The sequence below is a fragment of the Sebastes fasciatus genome, chromosome 3 (assembly GCF_043250625.1).
Source record: "Sebastes fasciatus isolate fSebFas1 chromosome 3, fSebFas1.pri, whole genome shotgun sequence".
In the NCBI taxonomy this organism is placed as follows: Eukaryota; Metazoa; Chordata; class Actinopteri; order Perciformes; family Sebastidae; genus Sebastes; species Sebastes fasciatus.
In genome coordinates, this window is record NC_133797.1 from 28,849,779 (window position 1) to 28,876,004 (window position 26,226).

At 41.0% G+C, this 26,226-nt stretch overlaps 1 protein-coding gene across 2 annotated transcripts; it reads right to left on the reverse strand.

Moving 5' to 3' along the window:
- Window positions 1-1,142: 1,142 nt before the first annotated feature.
- Window positions 1,143-26,226, reverse strand: ugt8 (UDP glycosyltransferase 8). Of its 2 annotated transcripts, none has more exons than XM_074630016.1 (6): window positions 25,993-26,226; window positions 18,242-19,074; window positions 11,996-12,138; window positions 6,277-6,353; window positions 4,512-4,731; window positions 1,143-4,322 (listed from the first exon to the last, which is right to left on the reverse strand). In XM_074630016.1, the coding sequence occupies exons 2-6, from the start codon at window positions 19,070-19,072 to the stop codon at window positions 3,938-3,940; spliced, it is 1,656 nt and encodes a 551-aa protein (XP_074486117.1). In that variant the 5' UTR covers window positions 19,073-19,074; window positions 25,993-26,226; the 3' UTR covers window positions 1,143-3,937. The 2 variants fall into 2 exon arrangements, with proteins under 2 accessions (XP_074486117.1, XP_074486116.1); XM_074630015.1 differs by having other exon boundaries at window positions 25,988-26,186.

A 26,226-nucleotide genomic window follows, 5' to 3' on the forward strand; every position in this document is an offset into this window, starting at 1 on the left:
AGCAGAGGCCTGCCCTCCACTTCTTCCCCCCTTCCTGTCTCAGTTAATAGAACAGCGCCCGATTTGGCCACCAGCGACAACAAAAGAAAACAACTTCAAGAGCGTAAATTAAACATATACCTGCAGATGCTTTTGACTTTGTGTGTGTGTGTGTGTGTGTGTGTGTGTGTGTGTGTGAGGTCTGCGGGCCCCTGCAGGCGCTGTGAATAATTAACAGGGCCGGTGAGCGAGGCAGGGTACCAGGCCGGGTGTTTTGTTACCCCAGTCTCAATCAGCACGAGCATACAGCATTAGATAACCCTATCTCTCCACCCGGCTTGTGTGCATGCGTCTGTATAATTGGCTACTTTAGATGATTCTACCATTTGATACCCTCAAAACCTCTTTGCTGCCTGGTAACAATTCCCGACGGAAAGCCTATACGTACATCACCCTATCAGACGGAGACTGGCAGCGTCGCACACTGTAATCAACATCCGCCTTGTCAGCTCTCAAAAACACGGACTGTATGTTTTCTGTTCAATATTGTTGTAATGCGGCACCGATAACATGCAACGAGCAATTATCTACTAGGAGAAGCAAAAATGTAATTATACATACTTTAGTAGTTACAGTTCAACTTTTTCTGGGCTTTTCATTCACGGTTTCATCTGTCATCTTTAGTTTACATCCATGTCTGTCCAAAATGTCATCACTTAATCATTTTATACTGTTAGACATTACCATGAAATTGTCATAATTAGCGTATGAATTCTTGAGTTATGGCCAAAAAATATGTGTTGTGAGGTCAAAGTGACCTTTGACCACCAAATTCTAATCAGTTCATCCCTGAATCCTAATGGATGTTTGTGCCAAATTTGAAGAAATTTGCTCAAGGCGTTCCTGAGATATCAAGCAAATGGGATGGCTGTGAGGTCACAGTGACCTTGACATTTGAGCACTAAAATCGAATCAGTTCATCCTTGAGTACAGGTGGACCTTTGTGGCAAAATTTGAAGAAATTCTCTTCCAGACGTTCCTGAGATATCGCGTTCACGAGAGTTGACCGGACGGATAGGCGGACAACCCGAAAACATAATGGCTCCGGCCATGGCAATCCAATATACCGGAACCATTATGTGAGAAAAAAAACATTTCAATCATCTGCAAACAAAATATGTCATTTTTATTCAGCATTAGTATTTTGTTTACACTGTTCTATTTACAACATGGACACACATGACAGGAAAATTGAGGACTTTGTCATTTTAAAATCAAAGTAAAATGAAGGTTTAAAAAAAAAAAAAAAAAAAATAGCATGTAAGTGGAGACATCTAATATTTAAGAGGGAAGGAGGAGGAAGACAAGAAGACAATGACAGCCGAATACACCTGAGTAAGACAAAGAGGTGGACGAATGGAACAAGCAAGTGCACTATTAGAGACGGAACAAAGAAAGCTGATGAAATACGAACATCACAAGAACGGAGACGCGTCAGAAACGAGAGAGTAGTAAAGGATGGGTGGACATTTAACTATGTGGGCTACACATTAATACTGAAAATAATGATGAAAAAATATGTATCTTCACTATTTATTTCTTCTCTCCAGACCCTGTTCATAGCTTGTGTAGCACCTGCAGGCCCACCTAGCATACCCACATGTTATAGATGATGATGATGATTCAAGTATAATAGTCTGTTTTTCAGCAGGGCTGAGTCGGGCTGTGCAAGTGTTAAGTGTAGCTCACAGAGAAAGGAAGGTCATGAAGCTTTTTCTCAATTATCATACAGGATTTGTGAATATACATGTCGGTCGGGTGTTAGTGGTAGCATTTATTCTGTCTTCTTTAAATACATTCCTCTTATTGTCCACGTGTGAGGCTTCATAATAAATTGGTAAACAATCTCTTTGCTAGAATGCCAATTGTGGTTTTAAACTTTAAAAAGGAGATATCATGGGCTGTGCTGCTGGACCAAAGGAGGAAAATACAGTAAGTCCGGCCTGGTGGTTTGATAACCGCAGGTCACATGTTCATGAGATTTTTATGTCCCATGTCCGTGAGCACCTGTCCGTCTGAAATGTCCATTAGCAGGATACCGAATCCCCACAAACTCCACAGATACTCTCCCAGCTCGCCCTGTACTTTGATCTCCTCGACGGGGGTTCAAGAAAAGAGAATTTCGCTGCGGGGGATCAGTGTCACCGTGACACGGCATTATTCATTGTAGAAACTAGCGGGGTTCACCTTTGTTTTCGGAACTAAGTCACTCTTTCACCCTCCTTACGCCCTTTCTCCATCCTGCATTAAGAATGAACAGACACGGTGGCCGGGAAACAAGAGTAAAATAAAGTGGAGTGGATTGACAAATAAGATGATTAAAAAAAAAAAAGAAGGCAACTTCAGTCTTATTGGATGAAAAGAACAAATCCATTGCATGGGAATACATACACTTATGATGACTTCAGAGAATGGCAGAAACGCCGAGGGTTGTTTTTACATGACTCTCAGTGGGCCTGGTTTCATCCATACACTCAGTCTAAAGCTGTACAGTGATCTAGAGCATTGAAACAGCAACAAGCACACACACACACACACACACACACACACACGTATTCAAGCATACTGCATAAACAAATATTTGCATTATAAAAGGCCACGTACAGAATGTGAATCATTCACACTCATAGTTAATACAATTACATAAGGGTCTACCTACATGAACCTCAATAGCTTAATCTAACTTGCAGAAGAGAAGCAGTGGACGGATTTCTACCTGAACTGTGTGATTTAAAACTAGCATGTTAGATCCATCAAAAGAATCGTGGAGGAATGACATACAATGTCAAGTGTAGCACTAAAAATGGCAATCAAGTGATGAATCCTAATTAATAAATAGATGAGGGGGACTGACGAAGCAGGGGATCATAAATCAATAATGCTCTGACTCATCCCTGATCACCTGACTTGGGTGAGCACGTTTATGATCTGGCTCGGCCTATCCACAGCATCCTCGGTAGGTAGTCCTCATTATTATATCTTTTTGATGATAACACCATCGCCCTTTTCACACGGAGAAGCCAAACAGAGAACAAACGGTCAGTCAAGAGACAACGGGAACGCTGCACAGCTAAGTGCAGTCACGGGATGGCACTACCATGTGAAAATATTATCAACACTCTGATTAACTAGACCACCGTGAATATTGTGGATAATGCAACTGCTGTGCAGACTTTTAATGACTGCAGCTGTCAGTCTTGTTTTGTTTCACCGATATGAAGCACACAAGGTTGAGAGGAGGGAGTGCACATCTACCATCACACCGTTGATACATGAAATAAATTAAAAATAAGATAAGGTTAAAAAGGTCCATCATTAAAATGCATTCGTACAGTAATAAATAGATTTGTCCTCTATTTACAGTTTTACCAGACATGTGTGGAAGTTTGCGGTTAAAAACATGAAATCGGAACTATTTTCAAAAAGTGTGTTTTCTTGTTTTTTGTTCTGAGGATGAGGGGTTGGCGCTCCCCTCTTCATCATCCCTCCACTAGTGGCGAGGAAGGCAGGAAGACAGGAGAAGATGACGCACAATGAAGAAACAATGTCCTCCCAATATGTCTTTCCCGTGTTTCATCCTCAGTGACTTTCCAATTCGCTGTTGTATTGCTGTAGCCGCTTTTGTTAGAGTTTTCGTTAAAATTCGCCTCAGTGCACACATACACATACACCCACACACACACACGCACACACAGATTTTTGAGCACCCGATGCCTTGCTCCGTCCCCCACATTGTGTATCCTCCTACAGCCTCTTGCTCGCTCCGAGTAGCAGTTGCCTCTCGACGCAGACCTAAGAACAGCTTTCTCTCAAAGCTTTTATAAAAACCACTACACCAAAACCTAGAGCTGAGTCCTTGGGGCAACTTCTTCCTCGTCCCTCTTGGCCATTCATAACATTAATTTATCTTCTTCTCGCTTTTCAAGGAGCCGTTGCGTTTGTGTTTCCCGTTGGCCACGCTCTCGCTATGGCAGTGTCCGTTGGCCGTGTTGCCGTCATCCCTGGTGACGCCGCCGCTTTCTCTGCTCTGGTCCCCGGCCTTCCCCCTCAGCCATCGTACCAACCTTCGCAGTGCGAAGACAATCAGAAAAACGGCGGCCCCTACAGTGACAATCACATCCAGCAGGAAGTACTGATAGGGGGACACGTCGTATACGGCGGAGCGCAGGTGGTTGGCACCGTGGTGACGTAGGATGTAGCTGATCCAGTAGACGGCCCTGGTCACAGGATGGCCTGGCTGGTCTTTGTGAATGTTGGAGAGTGTGCGCGCTTGCTGGCGATACCTAGGTAGGGAGGTAGGAAACAAGGATATAAAGACACAAGGAGACAATCTTTCTGCATGCTTGAGGGCACAAACTCATGAGAGCACGATCATATGAAAGAGTCAAAGAGCGGTGATTCCATATAAGGTCACCAGATGGCACCGATGAACAATAACACTAATACACAAAGCATCTGTGTGTGACTCTAACCTGGTGTCTTTGATGACGCTGGTCAGGGCTGTGTGCAGGTCTTCCTCGGTCATGTACTTCCAGTATAGCATGATACCCATGCCTTTGGCTGCCACGCGCGTCATGGTGTCATAGTGGTCTCCGAACAGGGGCACACCTACCACCGGCACCCCGTGGTACATGGCCTCGTAGATGCTGTTTAGGCCGCCGTGGCTCAGGAAGGCCCTCGTGTTGGCGTGGCCTACATGACAGGAGGGATGTGGGATGTTATTTTGCATGTTGGGTGTTATGTTCATTAGTCATTTTTTGACAGGGTGCTTATTTGGCTGTATTGTTTACAGTTTATACCCACAAACTGCTGCACACTCAGCAGTATTTCACTGTTGCTCCCCACTTTGTGAACGTAGAGGGAGGAGCATTGAGCAGCATAATTAACAAAATACCTCAGTCAGTGTTTTTATGAAGGGAGAAATTTCAATGTAAATGCTTTATTTTCATGGCATAGTTTCAGTATGATTTACTGAAGTTTGGAAGTTTAGTTTTAGGCGCTCAATACAGAAAAAAATAAAATCTCAACAGCTACATTCCTATTTCCTATACCCAAAGAGAACGACACAGAAACTCACAGACATCAATTATAAAAACTTTCTTTCCTCTCAATAGATAAAGACAATTGGAGGACATGCTTCAATTAAAACTAGTCCACAAATGTTATTATATCTGGAGGGAGATGGTTGCTGTATTTAATAACCTATTTGTGCCCGAAGACTATATTTAATATGATAAAAATAAATGCTACAACATTGATTTTAATTGATCAAAAGTCTTGAAAATTGGTACGGAAATATTTTGGGCAAGTATCTAACAGAACAAATTGGAATTTTTGAGATCACATGAAAAAAAAATCACTTTTATTAAAAGTAAAAGTCAGGATTTAAAAAAATAAAATAAGGAATAACGCTAACATTGTGTTTATTAAATGTTTTTCATAGGATTTTTTATATTTCTTTTACACTGCATAAGTGTGTATATATTTGATATTCAACTTGTTATGAGTTCATTGATACCAAATACTTGATTGTGCTCCTTGTAGTTTCTGAGATACAGACATTTTCTTATTATACTATGTCTAGTATTTGGGCACATGGAACGACAGTAGTCCCATCATGTGCCCAGATACTACATGTAATATGATAAGAAAAACTCACTTTTCAGGAAAACGGCTTGACCGATTTAGAAATTGTCTTCATATTTGTGCTCCAGGCGAGGCCAGAGAACACTTCCAATTGCACTTTGGTGCAACAGAGTAATAGAAAAGACACATTTAATTGTTTTGTGGTGAAGAGTCCCTTTAAAATGCCTCTCACTGTCCTACCAGAAAGCCAGACAGGCAGAACATCTCAGTATCTGCAGGTTTGGTTGACCACGGCGCTATTACGCCAATGCAAGAATACAATGCTAGCTGTCAACGTCTGAATGTTGTTGTACATTCCTCATTCCTCCTGACAGGCACAAACATGGCAAACGTGGTTTACACATTCACGTTCTACCCACTACTGTGGTTAATAAGTAGGTAGACAATGGGAGGAACCCACCCACGCAAAACCTAGTCCGCACACACCATCAGTACGACCATCTCATATAAAAACACCAAGCATCAGCTATGTGTTAAAACATGCCTGCAACCAGACAAATACATTCCAGTTTATATGGTGCAATTGAGTAAGACTGTTGATAAGAGAACTGGTACACATTACAGCATGTGGTGTCCTCGTAATGTACTCACCTAATAAGTCATTCTGAGGCATCCAATCAACAAGCTTGGTGTTGTTGCCAAGGTTACTGGGTGGAACTCCAGAGAATCTAAGGAAGGAAAAAAAGGAAGTAATGATGAGCTACTACAGTTGAGCTCAACGTTTAGCAGATTATGCTGTCATCACGTGTGAACACCAAAATAATGTCAAAGTGGATAATATTAGTTGGTTAGTTACTAGTATTTGATATTCATTTCATGTTTGTCAGATCTGTGACAATCAAATGTTGACAGATATCTTATATCTACTCCCTAAATACCTTTGTTGGAACATTATCTGTAAGAACGTCTTTATTTCAACTGTTTTGTGACTCTTTTGCTAGAACATTTTCACATTCTGGATGAACACACTTCTTCACTTTCTTGCAGAGAGTTCAAAGAGAGGATTGACACCACTCTCATGTCTGTACAGTACGTATGCAGCTACAGCTATAGCAGCCAGTTAGCTTAGCTTAGCACACAGACTGGAAGCAGGTGGAAACAAGGACAGTCCGCCCCCCGGTTGATAGTCTGGGAGAGAGGGCACAGCGAGCACTTAAGTGGCAGCAAGGTCCGGGTGAGGTGTCATGTAAAGCGCCACCTTCACCCCGGGCCTTTCCAAGCCAACTTAGAGCCCGAAATACGCCGGGCGAGGGCCTGCCAGCACCGGGGAGAGTTCCCACGAGGGGATCCTCCCACACTGAGCGGCCATCCCTGACCCGTCAAACGGGGCAAAAGTGCACCGCTGTAAAGTAAAGGGATCCACTGGATTTATAACACAAGACAAAACGAGAGCGTCATTGCGAAATGGAATAATCGTAACCAAAATCGTAATTGAAATTTGATTAATTTCACAGCCCTACAGTGTATTTACCAAAATGTTGAACTATTCCTTTAATTTTGTTTTTCTGCCATAAGTTTTCTACTAACCAAGCTAGCCATTATACTTGCTGTCTGACGCTAATGCATTGCTAATATAACATTGTAAATACTGTTGACTTATGTCAACTCTTCACTTTTACTCTTGTGGACATTATTTGTATTTCTACGAGATAAATACTGTGTTGTACTTCTTAATCTTGATCTTTCATTGGTGATACTTCTTCTTGGCGTGGGGGAAATGCATAGGGTAGAGGATGTACAGTATGTATAGTGAGGACAAGATAAACCGTATATACTGTATAGAGGAAGCTAAATTAATTCAGTGAGTCTAACATTTACATGATGCAGAAAGTGAACAAAAGGGGAATTTAATGTTGATCTCTTGTCCCTTAAACAAAAAGCAAAAAGCAGAAGGGCTTCGCTTGTTCACCCAGACATTTAGGTTTCAACCCTTTGTCTTCTACGGATGGTGGTGAATGTGTACAGCTTTGTGTGCGTGTGTTTGTTGGCGTTTTCGGTTGTGTGTGCGGAAGCATTTTCCAACAAATGGTAGCGTACAATACATATGCATGCAACATTACGACCCCCATCCGGCCATCTCTGTCTCCGTCCCTCCCTAACCCAAAGTCTTTCATCTCTCTTTCTCTCTTCAACAAAGCACCAATTCACTGTCCTGCCAATCAAAGCCTACATTCATGCAGCCAATTATCAATGACACGATTCATTTGGCCTGGTCCCTGTCCGTCTCGTCAGCCCTCTTCCTTTTTCCATTAGTTTGGGAGAGCCACTGGAAGCCAGAAGTCTTGGGGGGTTACAAGAGTCTCCTGCCTGTAGTTACACGTTTCAGATCGTTGCCTCACTTCACCTACAGACCTGGAGCATCATTGTCTGATATCTCACTGTAAAAGGTCAGTGGGATTTGCCTTTGTAATGTTCCACACAAAATTATCCCACATTGTTCCTCACACATGTCGCATGCCAAGGCTAATCCAGCAGCACTCATTACAACACACAGTACCTTTTGCCCACAACCCTGGCAAGCTTTTCGACAACCACAATCTGATCCTCTTAGATCACACCAGGGACTCTGACCAGCTGCAGCCACTAAAATGCATTCAGTTCTCCAACACCCACATATCCAGCCATATAGTGAGTGTCTGCTGTTGCCACAGTATGCTGCTTTTTCCACAGCTCTATGCTCAATATTCTCTTTTCCCTGCAATAAAACTGCAAATATTGCAGAGACACACTCAAAAAGGTGAGTACAGGCCAGCGAGGAATATAAGCAGTCACACTTTACAGAAGAAAAAATCAAAAAGCAGAAACTCATCTCAGCCCCACCCTGTATAACATACACAAATTAGGAACCTGAGAGCAACGGTACAACGGCTCAACAAGCCCACAGTTTGGTTTGTATTGCATATTAGAAAGAAGAAGAAACAAACAGTAGTAAGGAATTAGATTTCTATATTATATGAAGCCATAACACTGTCTTTATACATGAAATAAGGAAGGCTACTTAAAGCTTCAGTAGGCAGGATGTTTTTTGGCATCATTGTGGCAAGAATTCCATAATAACATTTCAGCATATTGTAATTGAAGTGTTGTGAGAGAAAACTAGACTTCTGCTCCTCCTCACGGCTCTGTTTACAGGCTTTAAAAAATCTAGCCCGTGACGGGAGACTTTGGTCAATCACGGTCATTTGAGAGAGAGAGAGCGTTCCTATTGGCTGTTCATTCAAAGGAGGCAGCTGTCAATCACTCGCGAACTCCGATCAAACGGTCAAACTGGGCAGCGCTGATCAAATATGAATTAATACATCTTAATACATCAAACATCTTGTATTGTACCGTTTTGCTGTAAAATAAAATAAAAAAGTTTGGCTGCTGGGTCACAAACTTTCTCATTTTACAGCTAAACAGTACACTACAAGATGTTTCTGAAAACATCTGAGGAGAGAAATAGGCATTACAGTAACAGAATATTGATTCATATTTGATCAGCGCTGCCTAGTTTGACCGTTTGATAAGAGTTTGTGAGTGACTGACAGCTGCTCAGAGACGGCAGACTCCAGATCAGCTCTGACTGGTTGTTGTGCTCCGGTCTGTGAAATCTTGCAGATGCCAATAGGTGCACTGGAGGACACCGGAGGACACCGGAGGACACCAGAGGACACAGAGGCACATGATTTTTTTCTCATGCAATGCTGTCAGGATATAGTGACCCGTTTTATAAAAAATATTTTTTTTAAAATCATATTTGCTCCATTTCTACCCACTGCAGCTTTAATGGTCAAGTAGGCCATGCATGTTCAGATAATTGCCTCTTCTATATCTCTGGCACCTCTTCAGCTAATTAGCTGGCTTGTATTTAATAGTGGTGCAACGGTTCCACAAGCCTACGGTTCAGTTTCTACGTCATCAAACGGTTCATTTTTTTACAGTTCAGTTTTGCATCCCTCGAGAGCAGAGTTTGAGAATGAGGAAGCGTTGGTTTCCTTATAACACATCAAGCGGTATAAAAATCCATGCAGAGCTTAACGGTTTTGATCAGCAGATCTTAAGGGCTTGGCTGGACTGTAAGGGGTTAAAAGTCCTTTGATATAACCTGGAGCCAGACCATAGATGGGCCTGTAGATAATTATTACAATTTTCAGTGATGCTAAAATTGGAAGGCTATGACAGAACCTGCTAGACTGAGTTAAGGATTGTCTGCTGAATATATAGCAATTGTGAGACAGAGTTTAAACAGGTAAAAAGAGAGCTACAGTGATATAAAAGCATGTGCTTTTTTTCAGTACCATTAAAACTGAGCATGTGTCTTATCGTGGAGGTGTTCCTTAATTGATAAAAACAAGCCTGGATGGTATTTCTGGCATGCTGCTCAAAGGATAAATCAAAAGTTAGCCCAAGGTTCTTTGCCAAGGCCTTAACATTTCTTATCCTCACTCCTCTGACCTCTCTTTGATGGGTAACTTTGACCTGAATCCAACTTTAGTGCAGTTGGTTATTTGCATGTCGCACTGTGTGACATGCAAACGCGTGGAACAATGTGATATCATCATTAATGACAGTTAATGGTTACAATGCAATAACTGAAAAACAAACGAAGAACCGTTGTCAACAACATTCAAAGGTCGGTGATCCATCTGCATTATTGCGTCAATAAAAACATTTACTTTGAACTTCTTGCTAAAAATTAGAGCTAAAACCGAAACAAAGTAGAAATAAAACTGAAACTGAAAGCTTGAAAACTAACTACAGCAAAACTGGAATTGAAATTTATGATCCAAATACAACATATAAATTAGTACTTATCTGGACCAGGCATAATAAAAGGTTACTTGACCATGCTGTCAGTTGTGACATCATTGTTAATTGCGTAGTGTGTTTGTACAAGTGAAGACCTTCACCAACCTCTTCAAACATTAACCCAGCTACACCCTGTACCTATAGAAAAGTCAGGTTTGGGAGCTGAGTAATGCACTACTTGGACATCCCAGAATAGATTGACCTGTATACACAAATTCTATTTATTTATAACCTCAAGCCAGTCAGTTTGGATTTCTCATTAACTATTCTTTACTCATAATGGGATAAAAATTACACAAAAACAATGTGAATGTGGTCAATGAATCACTCTTAAACATACTGAGATAAGAGTTAAGGATTAACAGGTTCATGGATGGAATTTTTAAACACCGTGAAACTAGGAGTCACATTTCTTTTCTCTCCTCTATCCGCCCCACTTGGCCTCCTCTTATTTTTCGTGTTTTCCTGCTCAGGTCATAGTCGGTGGATCATTGATATGGGACTGTGTGTAAATGATTACAAGAGATTTGAATCACACCTATCTCTCTCACTGGGCAAGCACAACCATTTTAGATAACTCTGTGAAGTTATTATTTCATCCTGAACACATAAAACTTCTGCATTCATGGTGCATGCACAGATAGTTTCCTCATCTGTCCCAGGGCTATGTCATGTTGTCAGACCACTGTAACAGTAACACCTATAGCACGAGCATGTAGGTGTTTGAGCAAATGTTCTGCATAAATCACGTATCTTATGTGACTTTGCTAAAATGCAAAGGTCTTCCCATCATTAAAATGTCAAGCCATTATCATTAGTTTCCCTGAGAAGAGAACAAAGTCTCTTAATGGTCAGGATCCACTACTCGATGCTGTTTAAACTACTGGACGACCTCAGATAACACCCTGCCTGAAGCAAATGAGGTGGTGAGGTGGGAATATGGACTTTGGTTTCAAGACGAAGACCGTCAGAGAGGAACAACATGTTGCATTTATTTTATGATGGGTCATTGAACAGAAGTAGTATAGCTGATTAGGCAGGTTCCATATAAAACAATGAATACAATTTCTGATATCCCCAGACATCTAGAGTGCTGAGTGGAGGAAAGTCAGTAACTTGGAGCTCGCATCTGTCCCAGTGACAGCTGTGTCCATACTTACCAACCCTCCCCATTTTCCCGGTTTCCTATTGGGGTCACAATTCTCCTGTAATATTTCCGGATTTATGACAAATTTCCACACTTTTTTTTCCTTTTCGTTATCTGAGACTGGTTCTGGCACTGTACAGCATGTATAATGCCGAAAGTCAAAAGTTGAAGATAAAAATGCTGTTACAGTGTACTTATTATTTTGTTATTTTCACTCTTTTAAAGTCACCAGAATGCAGGAAACAAACTAAATGTTTTCATGGGAAGGACCCCCAGACCCCTGCTTTGGTTTTGAAATCCTCCCTTTTTTAAGGTCTCAAGGTTGGCCAGTAAAGGTGGCTGTGTTCATGAGTGAGAAAACAGCTAGTTTACCTCCAGACGACACGCTGCGGCAGCCTGGCGAGGGCTCCTGCCAGTTTGTGAGCAATGTCATGGGAAAGATACTTGACCCCGGCTCCAAACGACACGACCACAAAGCCATGCTCCGCTGTGTCATTCACCCACGCCTCGAACTCCTGTGGGAATATGAGAGAAAGACAATGAGGGCTAAAAAACAAAATACATTTTGTAGTTTCTTTACCCATGAAAAAAGATTTATAATAATACAAAGCAAACATCATTTTTTCCTTCCTTTTTTACCTCACCAGTCCCTTCCTTCATAGTAGATGCATTCTTGTTCGTTTTGGAAAGCATTCAAATGACCCAAATTGGAGAGATATTATGTGATCACTGCAATTTAACAGCTGAGCTCCGGTTCAGATTATTTTTAGTGCATTAAAGATAAATAGCTGACATCAATAAAACATAAATTTTGAACACTGTTGTCGTCCTTATCGCTTTACAAGGGAGGTTTATTTCACACATATTCTGAATGATTTATAGGTCCACAGATAAATGTGAGAGGTCATAAACCTCACCGAACTTTGCAGAATAACCTTATCAATGACCATATAATACACTGAAATGTTTTTATGATGTAATTTGAAAAAACAACAGGTGATAAACTGAGAAACTCCCAGACTATAAACCAACAACCTATAGTTATCATATTGCAGCTGGTAAGATATTTCCAAGTAGACTTCTAAAATTAAAACCCAGGAAATACTTAACATAAGAAATGTCCACAGCAGAAGTTTATCAAGCCGTACAGAGGATGTCTAATGCATGAAGCTGTTAAATATATTTAAGTTAATGCCTCAGAGAACTGCAAGTAAGGATGTGCTGACCTTGCATTTTGCAATTTGGTGCCCAGCGTTGCATTATACATCATCATCATCATCATTAATATTACGACATTAATGAACAATGTTGATAGTCCACAAAGTGACTAATCTTAATGGACCAGTAATGATTAACCTAATGATTTTACATCTAGATGACCTCATTTCATCACACAGCATCTGCAGGGCACAAGAACTTCCTGTTTTTGACACATAAAATAAAATGTCGTTTCACTCAGATCCACTATAGACCGGGAATACTGAGAACACTACAGTAAAATATACAGTTTTATTTGGTCAACCTTTATTCTCCATTAGTGTGCCATGGTTTTGATCTCTTCTGAATCGCTGCCTGTTCCAAGGTGCTTTAAAATACACCAATAAACAAATTGGCAAGTAGCAGATTTCCGCAAGAGATCCCCATTTTTCTCAAAGCACCGTTTGTACAGAATGAAAACTATGTTTGCATTGCCTTGATAAATATATAATTGGAAACCACACAAATGCTGGTCTATTATGGGGACAGCAAAACAATATACTTTATTGTATCTGTGGGGAAACTCGTCTTGAACTCGCAGCGCTGCTGATTAACAATAATTTACAAAACACCATAAAACTACACAAAAGTCAATAGAGAAAACCAGCCATATTAAATATCCTACGTATTGACAAAAAAGTCCACTCAAAAACGTTCTCCTCTCATCCATACATTCTCAACACATCCTTAAAGGGTCAGTTCACCTAAATCACAACAAACTACATTTCCTCCTATACCCTTGGCATCTCGCCAAGCAGACAGTTTCGGTTTTATGTGCCAAGCTTTGAAATATATCTGAGGTTTCTGCTGCCAGCTCCATACAATTGAGGTGAAAGGAATTTCTTTTGTGATGCTCAAAGAATACTCAACAGCAGCGTGTCTCTCTAGAAACAGCTTCCCGGTTACCTTGGGTAAATCCCCAAACATCACTGACAACTGTTCTGCTTTTCAACTATTTTCTGCAGAAGAAATAGCTCCAAATCTCACAGATGATCAGCAGAAGTAGAGGTATGAATTCATGAGCATTCAAAAAGTTAACATTACATCATATTGACGGAGCTAAGGTGTCTATGTGTATGTTTGTTTGCTTTTAGACAAAGAACTTGGACCAAGCTGTCAAACTAGGCGATCTAGTTCTAAAATGAAACAAGATTCAGCAGTGGCATGGCTTATTTCTCACTTAAAATGTTTTCAGAAGTAGCTTTTGGTGGATTGTTTAGATGGAATAACAGAAAGTTTACGAGCAGGCCGCCGTGTTGTTTCCTGTTTGAAACGGCAAGCAGAAAACTAGGGACCAATCAGGTGTATTCCACGATAGGATACGTCACCGCTTGAACGGCCAGTTGAGTGGAGCAGCACATCCAATAGTGTCCTCGTCGGACCTGGTGGACATGTACCGCAGGATTTAACATTATAGACACGACCACTGACTATTTGTATAACAATTTAGCCATATATTCACAGACTGACTGTGACGACCCCTCCACTCCACTAGGTGTCCCGTGTCTTTTTGCTGGTTCTCTTTTGTTTTGCAGGAGAGAGGGTCGTCAGGCTGATGAGCCACACCTGGGCTTGGTGTGGTTGGGATAAAAGCTCTCTTCCTTGGCTGGCACACCTGTTTTGGTTTTGTTTGCAGCAGACATTTTCACACATGCCTACATCACTGATTACTGACTTTCCACGTTTATTTAGTTATTGATTGTTAGTTTGTTAAATAAATGCCTGTTACTATTTTTAAACTCGTCTGGTCTCCCATTTTTGTTGCAACCTTTGAGCCGGGTTGTAACAAATGGGGGCTCGTCCGAACTTGTTTGACCCAGTTTAGATTGGTATTGTGCAGTTGGTTCTACAAGTTGTTAATGCTTGATTGGCAGAGACTGTGGTTTCATGAATGAGATCAGTTGTAGCCTAGTCGGCAGGTGCATCTCATTTTGTAAATTGAGTTGTGCATCTAGATTTTTGGGAGACATGGTCGAGTGTGGTGAGTAGGCTGTTCTGCTGGTGAATGTAAGCAGCTGAATTGGATAACAAGTTGCTGATTTGTTCTGGTGTGTTAGTATTGAGTTGTGCATGCTGGTGATTTTGTGGCACGGAGTTCTGTTGGTCCTGCAGCCAGTGTTAACACGGGTTGGCAGGTGTGAGCTATCAGCAGTGATTGCAGGGTCTTCTAGTGAGTAACTTTTAGCTTTTGTGGAGTTTCCCTGGGTAGGCATAGCAATGTGGTCCATTTGGGCTCGTTGGTTTGTTTTTTTAGTTTGTTATTTTTGTGTGGTGTGCGGTCAGAGCAGTTGTCTCGGGGACACATCCAGAGCTGTCAGGTGGGTAACCAGCTTGCTGGGGGCCTAACCGAGGCTACTGGTTTCAGTGTTTAAAGAGCCTCCCGCTAATCTGCATGAAGACTAGGGTCCAGTGAGGTAGATTAGTTTGAGATGGGTAGTTTAGGTAGGGGGAGACTTCCACATTAGTTTGGTAGACATTGTCTCTTTTGTGCACTATTTGACCTGGGCAACACTGTCTGTTGGCTCCGTTGGTGCCTTTAGACCAATAGTGTGTGATGGCTGGGGTAGTTGGACCCAGTTATGAGAGTTCTGCACAGCCTGGAGGGTTAGGGTTAGGGTTCTTGCATTTCCATGTATAGACCAACCCTCCAAAGAACATCTTGTTTTCAAACCTGGTGATGTCTAATATCTGATTGGTGATATATATATACGCTGCTGTTGAGATATATATCACCGTTACTATTTTTAAACTCGTCTGGTCTCCCATTTTTGTTGCAACCTTTGAGCCGGGTTGTAACACTGACCATACACGGTCCAGCCATATACTCGGTTTTGACCGAGTCAATCAATCAAGTTGGGTCAGCACTATAGTTAAATCAAAAGAAAAGGAAGGAGGCCTGTGGTACTCATCAGTTTCTACCATCTGACGCCTTCACTGAGGCAGTGAAAACATGACATGCCTTTGGAAAAATACGACAATAATATCCTCCTCCTCCTCGGGCCCTGTTCCTGTTCTAGGTTTTACTCAGAGGAGTTATCCATCCACATTACTTAGTAAACAAGCTTCTGCTAAGTGAAGACGTATGGACTGACAGTGGCTGATCAGGGAGCAGCCATGTTGGAGTGATAGCAGTGGAGGACGAGTAGAGGGAGGGAGGCTAGCGGTCCAGCTGCGGCAGCTAAGGCTGGCCCTGGCACGGAGCAACATCAGGGGCACACTGGGCTCTGTGTCCCAGCAGCGCAGCCCTACTGTCCCTACAACGCAGCCTCAGTGACCCCATAAAAGAGTCTCAGTGTCCCCAGAGACCTGCCCAGAACAATGGCCTCGTTCTCCCTCCACTTCCATTATAACTCCCTCCACACAACACGGCACAATGCTCCCTATTGGCCGGAGTGGCATTCCAAAACCCCCCGCAGTAGATACCGACGGCCCGCGCTCTCGGCGTCCGAACGCTGGACTAACCCCCCGTCACCGCCCGCCTCTGCTCTCCATGACCGCCCTCCCTCTCTGCTCAAAATCTACCGCGTCCATTCAACCCAAACCCGTCCTCACCCCAGCATCGTTTATAAAGGGTCGCTTTGTAGCAGGATTGATAATGAGAGTCACCAATGATAAGGGAGACAATGGGGACAAGCAAGGGTAGATACAAAAAAATAAAAAATACTAAAACTCAGACTGTAGGGCTGTCCTCGACCAAAGAAAATCTTAGTCGACTAACACTTAAACGATTTAGTCGACCAATCGATTAGTTGATTTAATCGACAGATCTGTGAAAGTTTCTCCGAAAGGAATCTCATAAGTCATTCAGCATGAAAAAGCTTAAAAACGATTAATCGACAAAAGAAATCTTAGTCGACTAAGACTAAAACGATCGATTACTAAACTAGTCGACTACAAGGGGGCAACCCTATCAGACTGTTAAAACAGGTAAGAGGAGATAATATGAAGAGAAACGCGTAAGTGTATTTTCTGCATGTGAACTGACACTGAGCTGAGTTGCAGCCAAGGCTTCATGAGTGAGAAATGTGGTGGCGTGATCGTCCATGCAAATGTCCTCTTGAATGGGATGTGAGAGATAAGAGCTACCACAACGTTTTCATGACAGCTGTTGAATAATTAACTGACATTAATCAATAAAAAATGGTTGATAGGAAATTGATAGATTTATGAGGACAGAACAAGCTCTTCCTGTTGCTTTTATATTAAATCTCTAGAAAGCCTTAGGGACACACACATACTGAGAAAGACAGAACCCGAAACGTCCATGTGTGTTAGTGGACTAGAGCTGCAACGATAGTTAGCAACTATTAAATGAATCACTAATTTGATAATCAATTAATCGGTTTGAATTTTCTAAGAACAACAAGTCAAAATTCTCTGATTCCAGCTTCTTAAATGTGAATATATTTTCTGGTTTCTTTACTCCTCTATGACAGTAAACTGAATATCTTTGAGTTGTGGACAAAACGAGACATTTGAGGACGTCACCTTGGGCTTTGGGAAACACTGATCGTCATTTTCCACCATTTTCTGTCTTTTTATAGACCAAACAACTAATCAATTAATCAAGGAAATAATCAACGATTAATTGACAATGAAAATAATCGTTAGTGGACTGTTGTTAATGGTCTAATAAAAAAGAAATATGTGTAAATGCTATACTCATATGTAATACAAAGCACAACAAATATGGCTTTTCATCCTGCCCATAAAACCATTCTTTTGCATAATGTCAAACTCTGTAACCATGACGTAGTCTTTGTATTGCATCAATACATATCATCTTAAAGCTAAGCCTTTATTCTGAAATTCCCATGGCACGTCTGTGTCACCACCTCCTTCCTACAGAGCCCAGTAATAAAATTGTAAAATTATATTTTAGTTGCTTTTGTGAGTTGATATAAATTAAATCGACATATTATATCTTCTGAAATCGATCGCAGGCCCTTGAATTTAATCAAATTGTAATTGTATTGCAGCAAATATCATATCGTTGTCAAAAGAATCAACATAATATCGCATCATGATTTACACCCCTAGTTGATACTATGGTAACTATCCCTTTACCTTTGTGGCCATTGTTGGAAATGTTTCATATCAATGAGCAGGACTGATTTATGACCACACTGGATTTAATATAATGTTTGAATCGGTGTGATGAAATACCTTGATGTGTCAGGTATTTAATTAGCTGGATTAGCCAAAAACAGAAATTGCTGTCTGATTATTTTATCCTTCTAAAGTTTCTCACTTGATTTGCCATTGATAATGTGATAAAAAAACACCACACAAAATCTTTTTGTCTATCTTTGCCAATCTCTCCATGTGCTGTCAGCTGCCTGTGTGTCTCTCAGTACTGACCTGTGGCAGTGGGTTGGGGGGCTTGGTGAGGATGCCTCCTATGTACACCACATGTGGCAGGGTGGGCCTGGGGAACTCCAGAGCCAAGTCGGTGCACAGCATCCACAGCCGGCTGCCCTGCACCAAGTCAGACATGGCCACTTGAGGCTTCACTCCATGTTTCTTCATGATCCGGTCATACTTTGGTAACGCAATGTAACGGACTCCAAAGCGCTGCACCAGGTAAACAGCTGTGTTGGCGATCCTCTGAACCAGAGACATGCGGTCTGTCAGCAACGAGTTGAATTCGGGTACATATGAAAGCGGGGCTGGGGCGCCCGCCTCTGCAGGGTACCAAAGGCCTGTGCTGAACACGGCGTATTTCACACCCAGGATGTGAGCGATCACAAAACCACACATCTCGTTAGGGTCCACCAGCAGCAGGTCAAACTTGGCTTCCTTGAGGCGGGTCATTACCTCGACACTGCCGACCACAGCGTCACAGTTCTGGGAGTAGTGGTCGAGAATGTCGAACAGTTCCAGAAACGTCAGGCGGCCTGAGAAGATGTTGCTGACTTTGGACTGGAGGAAATTGTCAGCCGTGGTGCTGTTAAAGATCCCCGGGTAGCGCTGTAAGTGGTAGTGAGGGGAGGGGGGCACCCCACGACCCTCGGATATTAGAAAATGGGTCTCATGGCCCTCCTGGTGCAGAGCCGTGGCCAGCGTCTTGAAGATGTAGAGGTGCGATTCAAACATGATGGGTGGGACCACGATCACTTTAGCGGCCCATGATGCATTGGGACTCCAAGTGAGGAGGCCAAGGAGGAGTAGTAGTGACGAGGGTAGTAGCATGGCTGCAATTATAAAGAAATGAACAATGTTAATTGCCTGACATTAAAATAAAAACAGAGGACAAAGAAGTGTCATAATACAGATAATAAAAGGGATAGTTTGGGTGTTTTGAAGTGGGGTTGTAAAAAAAACAATATAAATTTAAGTGTACGTTATATTTAGAATATTTTCACTGCTTTATCTTGCCATCAGAGAGCGCTCACCTTCTCCTTTACGACGGGGAACTGAACTAAAAGTGAAACTTATCTATGTTCTCTTCAAAGCCACTAGACTCAGTGGAAAAAAACAGTATAGATAAGTTTCACTTTCAGTTCAGTTCGCCGTCTGAAAATATTCTAAATATAGCCTACACTTAAAATGATATTGATTGTCAGCCTTTCTCTTAATAGGCTAAAATATGTTTTGCTGCTGCCCCCGTCCACAGCAGTGGACTTCCTGTCTGTTTTTCGATACTGGGTGCGTTCCGACCATCATTGACTGTAGGTAATACACCTACTATGGATAAGTACCTCATACAACCCCACTTCAAAAACACCCGATCTATCCCTTTAAATCGATGTTGTTCAGCAGGTATGAAACATCCTAGATTATAAGTGGGTTAGAGAAAAGAATCCTACGTACAGTATACATTTAATACTGAGAATTATTTGTGCAAATAGTACCAAATACTGTTTGTCTTACATCATCAATGATAAGCCTGATACCAAATCACATGTCAGAAAGGTGCCTAACCAGGACTGAGAGAAGGTAAAGAAAGTACAGCTTATTAGATGTATCTAGTTTGTCATCTTTAACAGTTATCTAATGGCAACTGTTTCACATAGCGGGAAATCTTACAATGTATGCATCAAACTTCAGGCCTGGAAATGAATGCAATCTTGTCGTCATCCTCAACTGAGTTTCAGTTCAAGTAGTATTGAGTATGGGTGTAAGAAAATATAAAAAAAATCGAATATTGCAATATTATGTTTTATGATGCTGTATCGATTCTCAAAAAAACACTGTATTGATGTATAATTAATAGTTTACATGCAAAGATTAAGTCAGTTAATACTTTATTTCATTTGCAAAGAGGATTTTATTCATATGGTGTTGTGTTCTTTATACTATGACAGTTTTTCTAAAAGATAAAAAAAAATCACAATATATCGCCTGACTTAGAGTATCGTAATATATTGAATCGTAACCCTTGTATCATGATAAGTATCGTATCGCCAGATTCTTGCCAATACAAAGCCCTAGTATTGAGACAACACAACTTCTCAGTATCTGTGTGGTCACTGGTCACATTTATTAGTTCACCTCTCCTTATTAACCTTTGCCTTTCTTTCTCTGTATTTCAATTCCACCCCTTCATCCCTCCTCACTCTGCTGTGCACAGCCGTCACTGACATGGCGTGGGTCGCACCAACGTCATTCTAAACCTCCGGCCACTCTATTCACAAACACAAACACAAAGAGCCATTATCGTGCCACCATGTCGTGCCCTGTGCCCTATATGCCTACACTCTCAAACCTCTCAACTTGGATTAATCATCAACGCTGGAAACCTCTTTTTTTTCCTAATCTACAATGGCTAACGCTCCTTAACAGGGCGTTACACCTTGAGGAATGTGCTGACCTTTGGGCAAAAATGGATAAATGACCCTCCATGAGCAACGGTGGGGTTGTGACTTTGGACCAGGATATACATATATAAAGTATTTAAAGTACATTTAGCCTAAATAAGGGCTTTATAGCAAAACAAGACACAGTGTAGCAGCAGATTAATAACTTCTTGACCTTTTTACATAATGTGTGTAGCCTACAATCTCCTTTCAAAGCTCTCCTTTTGGAGCACTGGAGATAGCATTCATCTATTTAAATACGCTGCTCCAGATTATGAGCCTTAACAGGTGCTACACCTAGTTAAGCAAATAAAAATGGGAGAGGTCAGTGGTTTAAACCCAACCTTTAAAGTTCCCTCTGGGAGTTTACACGTTTGTATGTTTGCGTGGATTTCATTCCACAGTCTAAAATTTAGTGCAACAGGAATTTGTATACTGCCTGTGAGTGTGAATGTGATTCTACGTCCGTATGTGTCAGACTGGTCCACGGCGTACGCTGCCTCCCGTTCAATGTGATATAGGCTGCAGCACCCTGTGATGACCCTGAACGGTTGTTAATTTCTCCTGTCAGCGCCACAAGATACCTCCCGCATCACGCCATATCATCCGATGAGTTCTTTACGTCACGTCTGAATCTATATCAAATGGCGCAGCCCATTATTGTTTCTGCGGACCGCCTCCTGATAGCATCTTGACAGGATGATGTATACTGTATAGTGTATCAGCCACCTGTTTGTCCACAATATGGAGTTCCTCTCCACAAACAGCTGGGGCCTGTTATGGAAGAGGACTCAAGGTGGCCACCATTTTGTTCAGCGTTGTTCCCGAGGATAGCGTTACAAACACTTCTCAGCCCAGACTGTTGACGGTAACTATAGAAACCAGCCGCTGTCTACTGGGGACTGTGATACGTCAGGACTTAAGTTACTAACAATGGAGTCTGGTTACCCTGCGCACAGGGAGGGCTGAGGAAATTATCTGGATTGAGAGAATTAAAGGATACGAAATGTTAGAGCGATCGGTGCTGAATATAAAGAGGAGATGAATACATGTAGGTAGAGAAACATATTTTAAAGTTAGTAAGGAATTTATAAGACATAATATGTTAAGGCAAGCATAAGAGCTGGGATCAATAGGAGATTGTGATAGGAGACATCATTCCAACATCTACAATCAATGCCTCTACCTGCATGCACATCATATTTACATTACTAGTGAGTATATTCAATTCATAAATATGGTCTACATGCAAAAGCCACCTGCAAAATATATTTATACTTTACTTTTAAGCTTTACCCATTACTCTGCATCCGCTGTATTTTCACAATCATTTTCCCTTCTTCTTAAATAAATCAACAATAAGAAATATACGATAAATAATTAACATTGACATTCATCGAGTCATATTGTGATGATATGCTCAATTTGGACTTCATTATTATTACCAGCAAATGCAATTTCTGCAACCCAGTCTCACAGAAAGGCGTTTAAACAGCACGCTATTACACGGACATTCTGCGTGTCACGAGGACACATTTTTACCTTTTTTTGCGTGACATTTGTACGCCACACAACAAAACTATAGTAACATCTGCGGTTAGGTTGAGGCAACAAAACCACTTAGTTAAACTTAAATGTAAAATCTTGGCTTAAACTAAGTATGTAAACTAAGTAAAATACGTACGGAAACATTGTAACATAAGTACGGACAATACGTCTCAAACATCACTAAAAAACACATCACAAACGTCACTAATGTAACTTACAAAACAAAACACCGGCCTCTTGGTTAAACGTACTGTGTTTGTTGGACCCATACGCCTCCCCACCCGCCCGCCATAAGCGGCCTTTCTCACTGTTTATTCCACGTCACTAGCTCAGAGCGTAGCATATTTACACAGATGTGTTTACATTGCAGTCAGTACAGACTACACGGCGTACAAATGACACGCCAAAAGCAAGAAGGGCGTTCTTATTGCAAGCTAAATGTATTGTTGGGCTGATCTCCGATGTCATGTATAACCGTGGTACACAAGTCATTGCATCAAACATCAATTTGATTATTTGATTATGCAAACATGTGACATATTGTGCTATTTCGTTTACCATACTGGACTGCCTTATATCGACAGCTCAAACTCAAAATAACTTTGTAAAAACTTAACCCACAGATGAGTTAACTGTGCAAAACAAACTACCACTCAGGCCTCAACGAACAAAATGTTGTAAATAATTAAAAACTCAGACCATATCTCTGCTATCACCTCAAATTAATTGCCTTGTGTTGCAGCTTTCAGTTGTGTTTTTATTAAATATCAAACCAATTACAGCTTTCACAGGAGGCTATTTTCATCTATTAAGAGTGACACAAGAAGGTAATTATACAGTGATTATCACTGTGTAATACCATAATCTGGACCAACATTTTCTTGATTTAGCGCAGCGGGAGGAGCAGCCTCGCTGCTTCCACAGTGGGGGTTCATTAGCTCAGTGCACCCTGTTGAGAGGAGAGATGTGACTTCCAAGAACTGATATTCAGTCAAACACAAGACAGTCCAAGCGGCTTATTTGTGCCTCATATCTTTCAAATGGAGTGTGATTAACTGATTTTAGGTTTGTTTGCTGCAAAATAATCCAAATGGGGTCCCTTGAAGGCCAAGATTGGCAAGTTAGTAAGGCTTTGATTTTAAAAAATGAAAGAAAAACACTGCAGAACAAACGGGCTAATTAGACACACGGTTCACTTTAGCTTTCAGGTCAGATTTGAGACAGATTTGTAACCTCCCAAAAGCTGTAAAGTCTAATGAAATCATTAAATGTAGCATGATTCACAAATCAGACTCTGATAATGAAGATGCCAACACAAAATTGGCCTCGTGGCTTCAATTCAATGTCTGCAACAAATATATCTCAGTGCATGCATGTGTGAAAAGGCACATTAGAGCTCAAAGACTGAAGAAGGTTAAGGATAATATCGTAATATCTGTAAAAAAAATAACAACCTTGTCCTCTTAAATCTAACATGAGAGCACTTTGTAGATAAGTTAAAATAAGGTCAAGAGACTTTAGATGTTGAATTTTGGTGAAAACAAAATTAAAGTGGGAGAAAAAAACACTTGACTTTCCCATGCCCAGGCTCATGAGGAGCTGTTTATAATGACAACATGACATCTCTCTGCATGCCCTTATATCCTTAAGCTTCATCAGCATTTGACAGAAAGTGTATATTTTATATGTAGATACATGTAAATATCCTCTAAGAGGATTACTCCTCATACATACTGTATACTGTAGGCAATGGAAATATGGCCTACTGGGCTTTCAGCATGAGGAACACACATGAACTCAGTCAGCAATGCTGTTTTCAATGCAACTCTACAGACATTCGGTGTCACTGCTGACACTGCTGACACTCTGTACTCTTTCCTCTCACTTTAATAATCTCATACAACCTCCTCTGCCACACCACAGGAACAGGTCCGACAGGCTCCGTTTTACTAACAGTTAATAGTTATCGCAACGAATAGACAAATAAACCAGGGGACTGACTAAGTAACCACAAACAGTTTCCTATTAACATAATGCAAATAAAGAAGCACTGGTGAATGTTGCAAACAGGGATGTAGAGGTAAAAAGTATAGTCAAATATCCTTACACAATATCCTGTCATCTTGGGATGACATTTATGATGACAACCTTAATACTCAAACACACAATGTCTTAATGTGGCAGCCCTGTCTCAATCAAGATGGGTTTATCCTTTTATCCCTTATAATACGGTTAAGCTTTGGGTAAAAGGCACACCTCAGTGTTCAAGCAACACTGCAAAGAATTTCTGGAGGATGTGAATTAATCTAAATCAACATCCAAGTCTGATGTTTGGCAGAGACTCTTTGTTTGTTTAGGAATCAAGTCATCATTTTGGGGTTGGTGCAACAGGCCCAGCAGGTACCCTGGTGTGGGTAGCAAAAGATAAGCATTGCATTCATGCCAAATAGGCTCTGGACCATAGTACATCAGGTCACATAGCAGGGCTGCAACTAACGAGGATTATTTTATCGATTAATCGATTAGTTGTTTGGTCTATAAAAAAGACAGAAAATGGTGAAAAATGTCCATCAGTGTTTCCCAAATTCCAAGATGGCGTCCTCTTTAAATAGATAATTCATACGACACCTTCTCACACAAAAAGAACCTCAATCATATATCTTATACTTTATGTACTGTATATGTTCTTAATATGCCTTGTACAAAGTATTTCCTTTTATAATTGTAATATAACTTATTATGTTTAATGGAGCTTCCGAGCAAAAAGCATTTCACACGATTGTACTTGTATAACCGGCGTGACTATAAATGTCTGAATCTTGAATCTTGAATAAAATGTCTTGTTTTGTCCACAACTCAAATATATTCAGTTTACTGTCATAAAGGAGTTAAAAAAACAGGAAATATTCACATTTAACAAGCTGGAATCAGAAGATTTTGACTTTTTTTTTTTTTTTTATTAAAAATTGAACCGATTAATCGATTATCAAAATAGTTGGGGATTACTTTAATAGTTAATAAATAATTGATTAAATGTTACACTTCTATCATATAGGACAGCCCATTTGGGGTTTTCAAATTGAGCTGTATAACCTCCCAACAGCTATAATCATACAGCGTGTTGTACAACATCGTGTTGTCTACAATTTTGATCTCAAAAATAGAACTCGTAAAAATGTCATGATGCCAGTACAGCTTGTCAGGCAGGCTTGCTGGCTGGCTGGCTGTGTTTCATGACAGTGTTTGCTTTCCTGGAGTTAAATAATGCAACGAAAGGATCTCAGTGCATGTATGTCATCCACCATGGTCTAACACAGAAACCCTAAAGTCTGATAAATAAGCATTTAAAAACACTTTAAAAAAAAAAAAAAAAATGATACTATGCAGGAAAGTAAAACAAAGTGGCCAAACAAAATAAGACTTTATAGTGATGAACCAGAATCCACTGGTGAATTCATAAATACATCATGACCATTAAGCAATCTCCCATGGTGACACCTTTTGTTTAGTGAAAATTCGCGAAGGACGTGAACGCAGCACAGCAACCTGCTGAATGCACCTGCGTCTCAGGAGGTTTTCCACCGTCGCACCTGAGATTAAAGTCAAATAAAAACTAAAAAACAGCCAAACAAACACGGTAAAGTTCACAGCTGTCAACTGCAACAACATGAAATCACTCTTTGCAACTATAAACCGTGGAAAAGAAGACTGAAAGAAGTGAGTTTTGTCGAGTTGACGCTAAACACCTGTTGTTACGCACCTTACCTTGTTGCTTGAATGTTGCTCTGTAGAGGCGGTGGAGGCTGAAACTGCAGTATAGTAGTTGTAGTTTTTTTTTCTTGGACGCAGTTTCAAGTGTCAGGGAGGTAAAACACAAAAAAAGTGGTGAGGAAAAAGTAAAACGGGTCCCCGGGTATCTTAGTCGGGCAGAGGGAACAACATTAAACTCCCCAGTCCCTCTCACAGGCGGTGGAAGGCGGGATTTAGAGACTAGAGGTG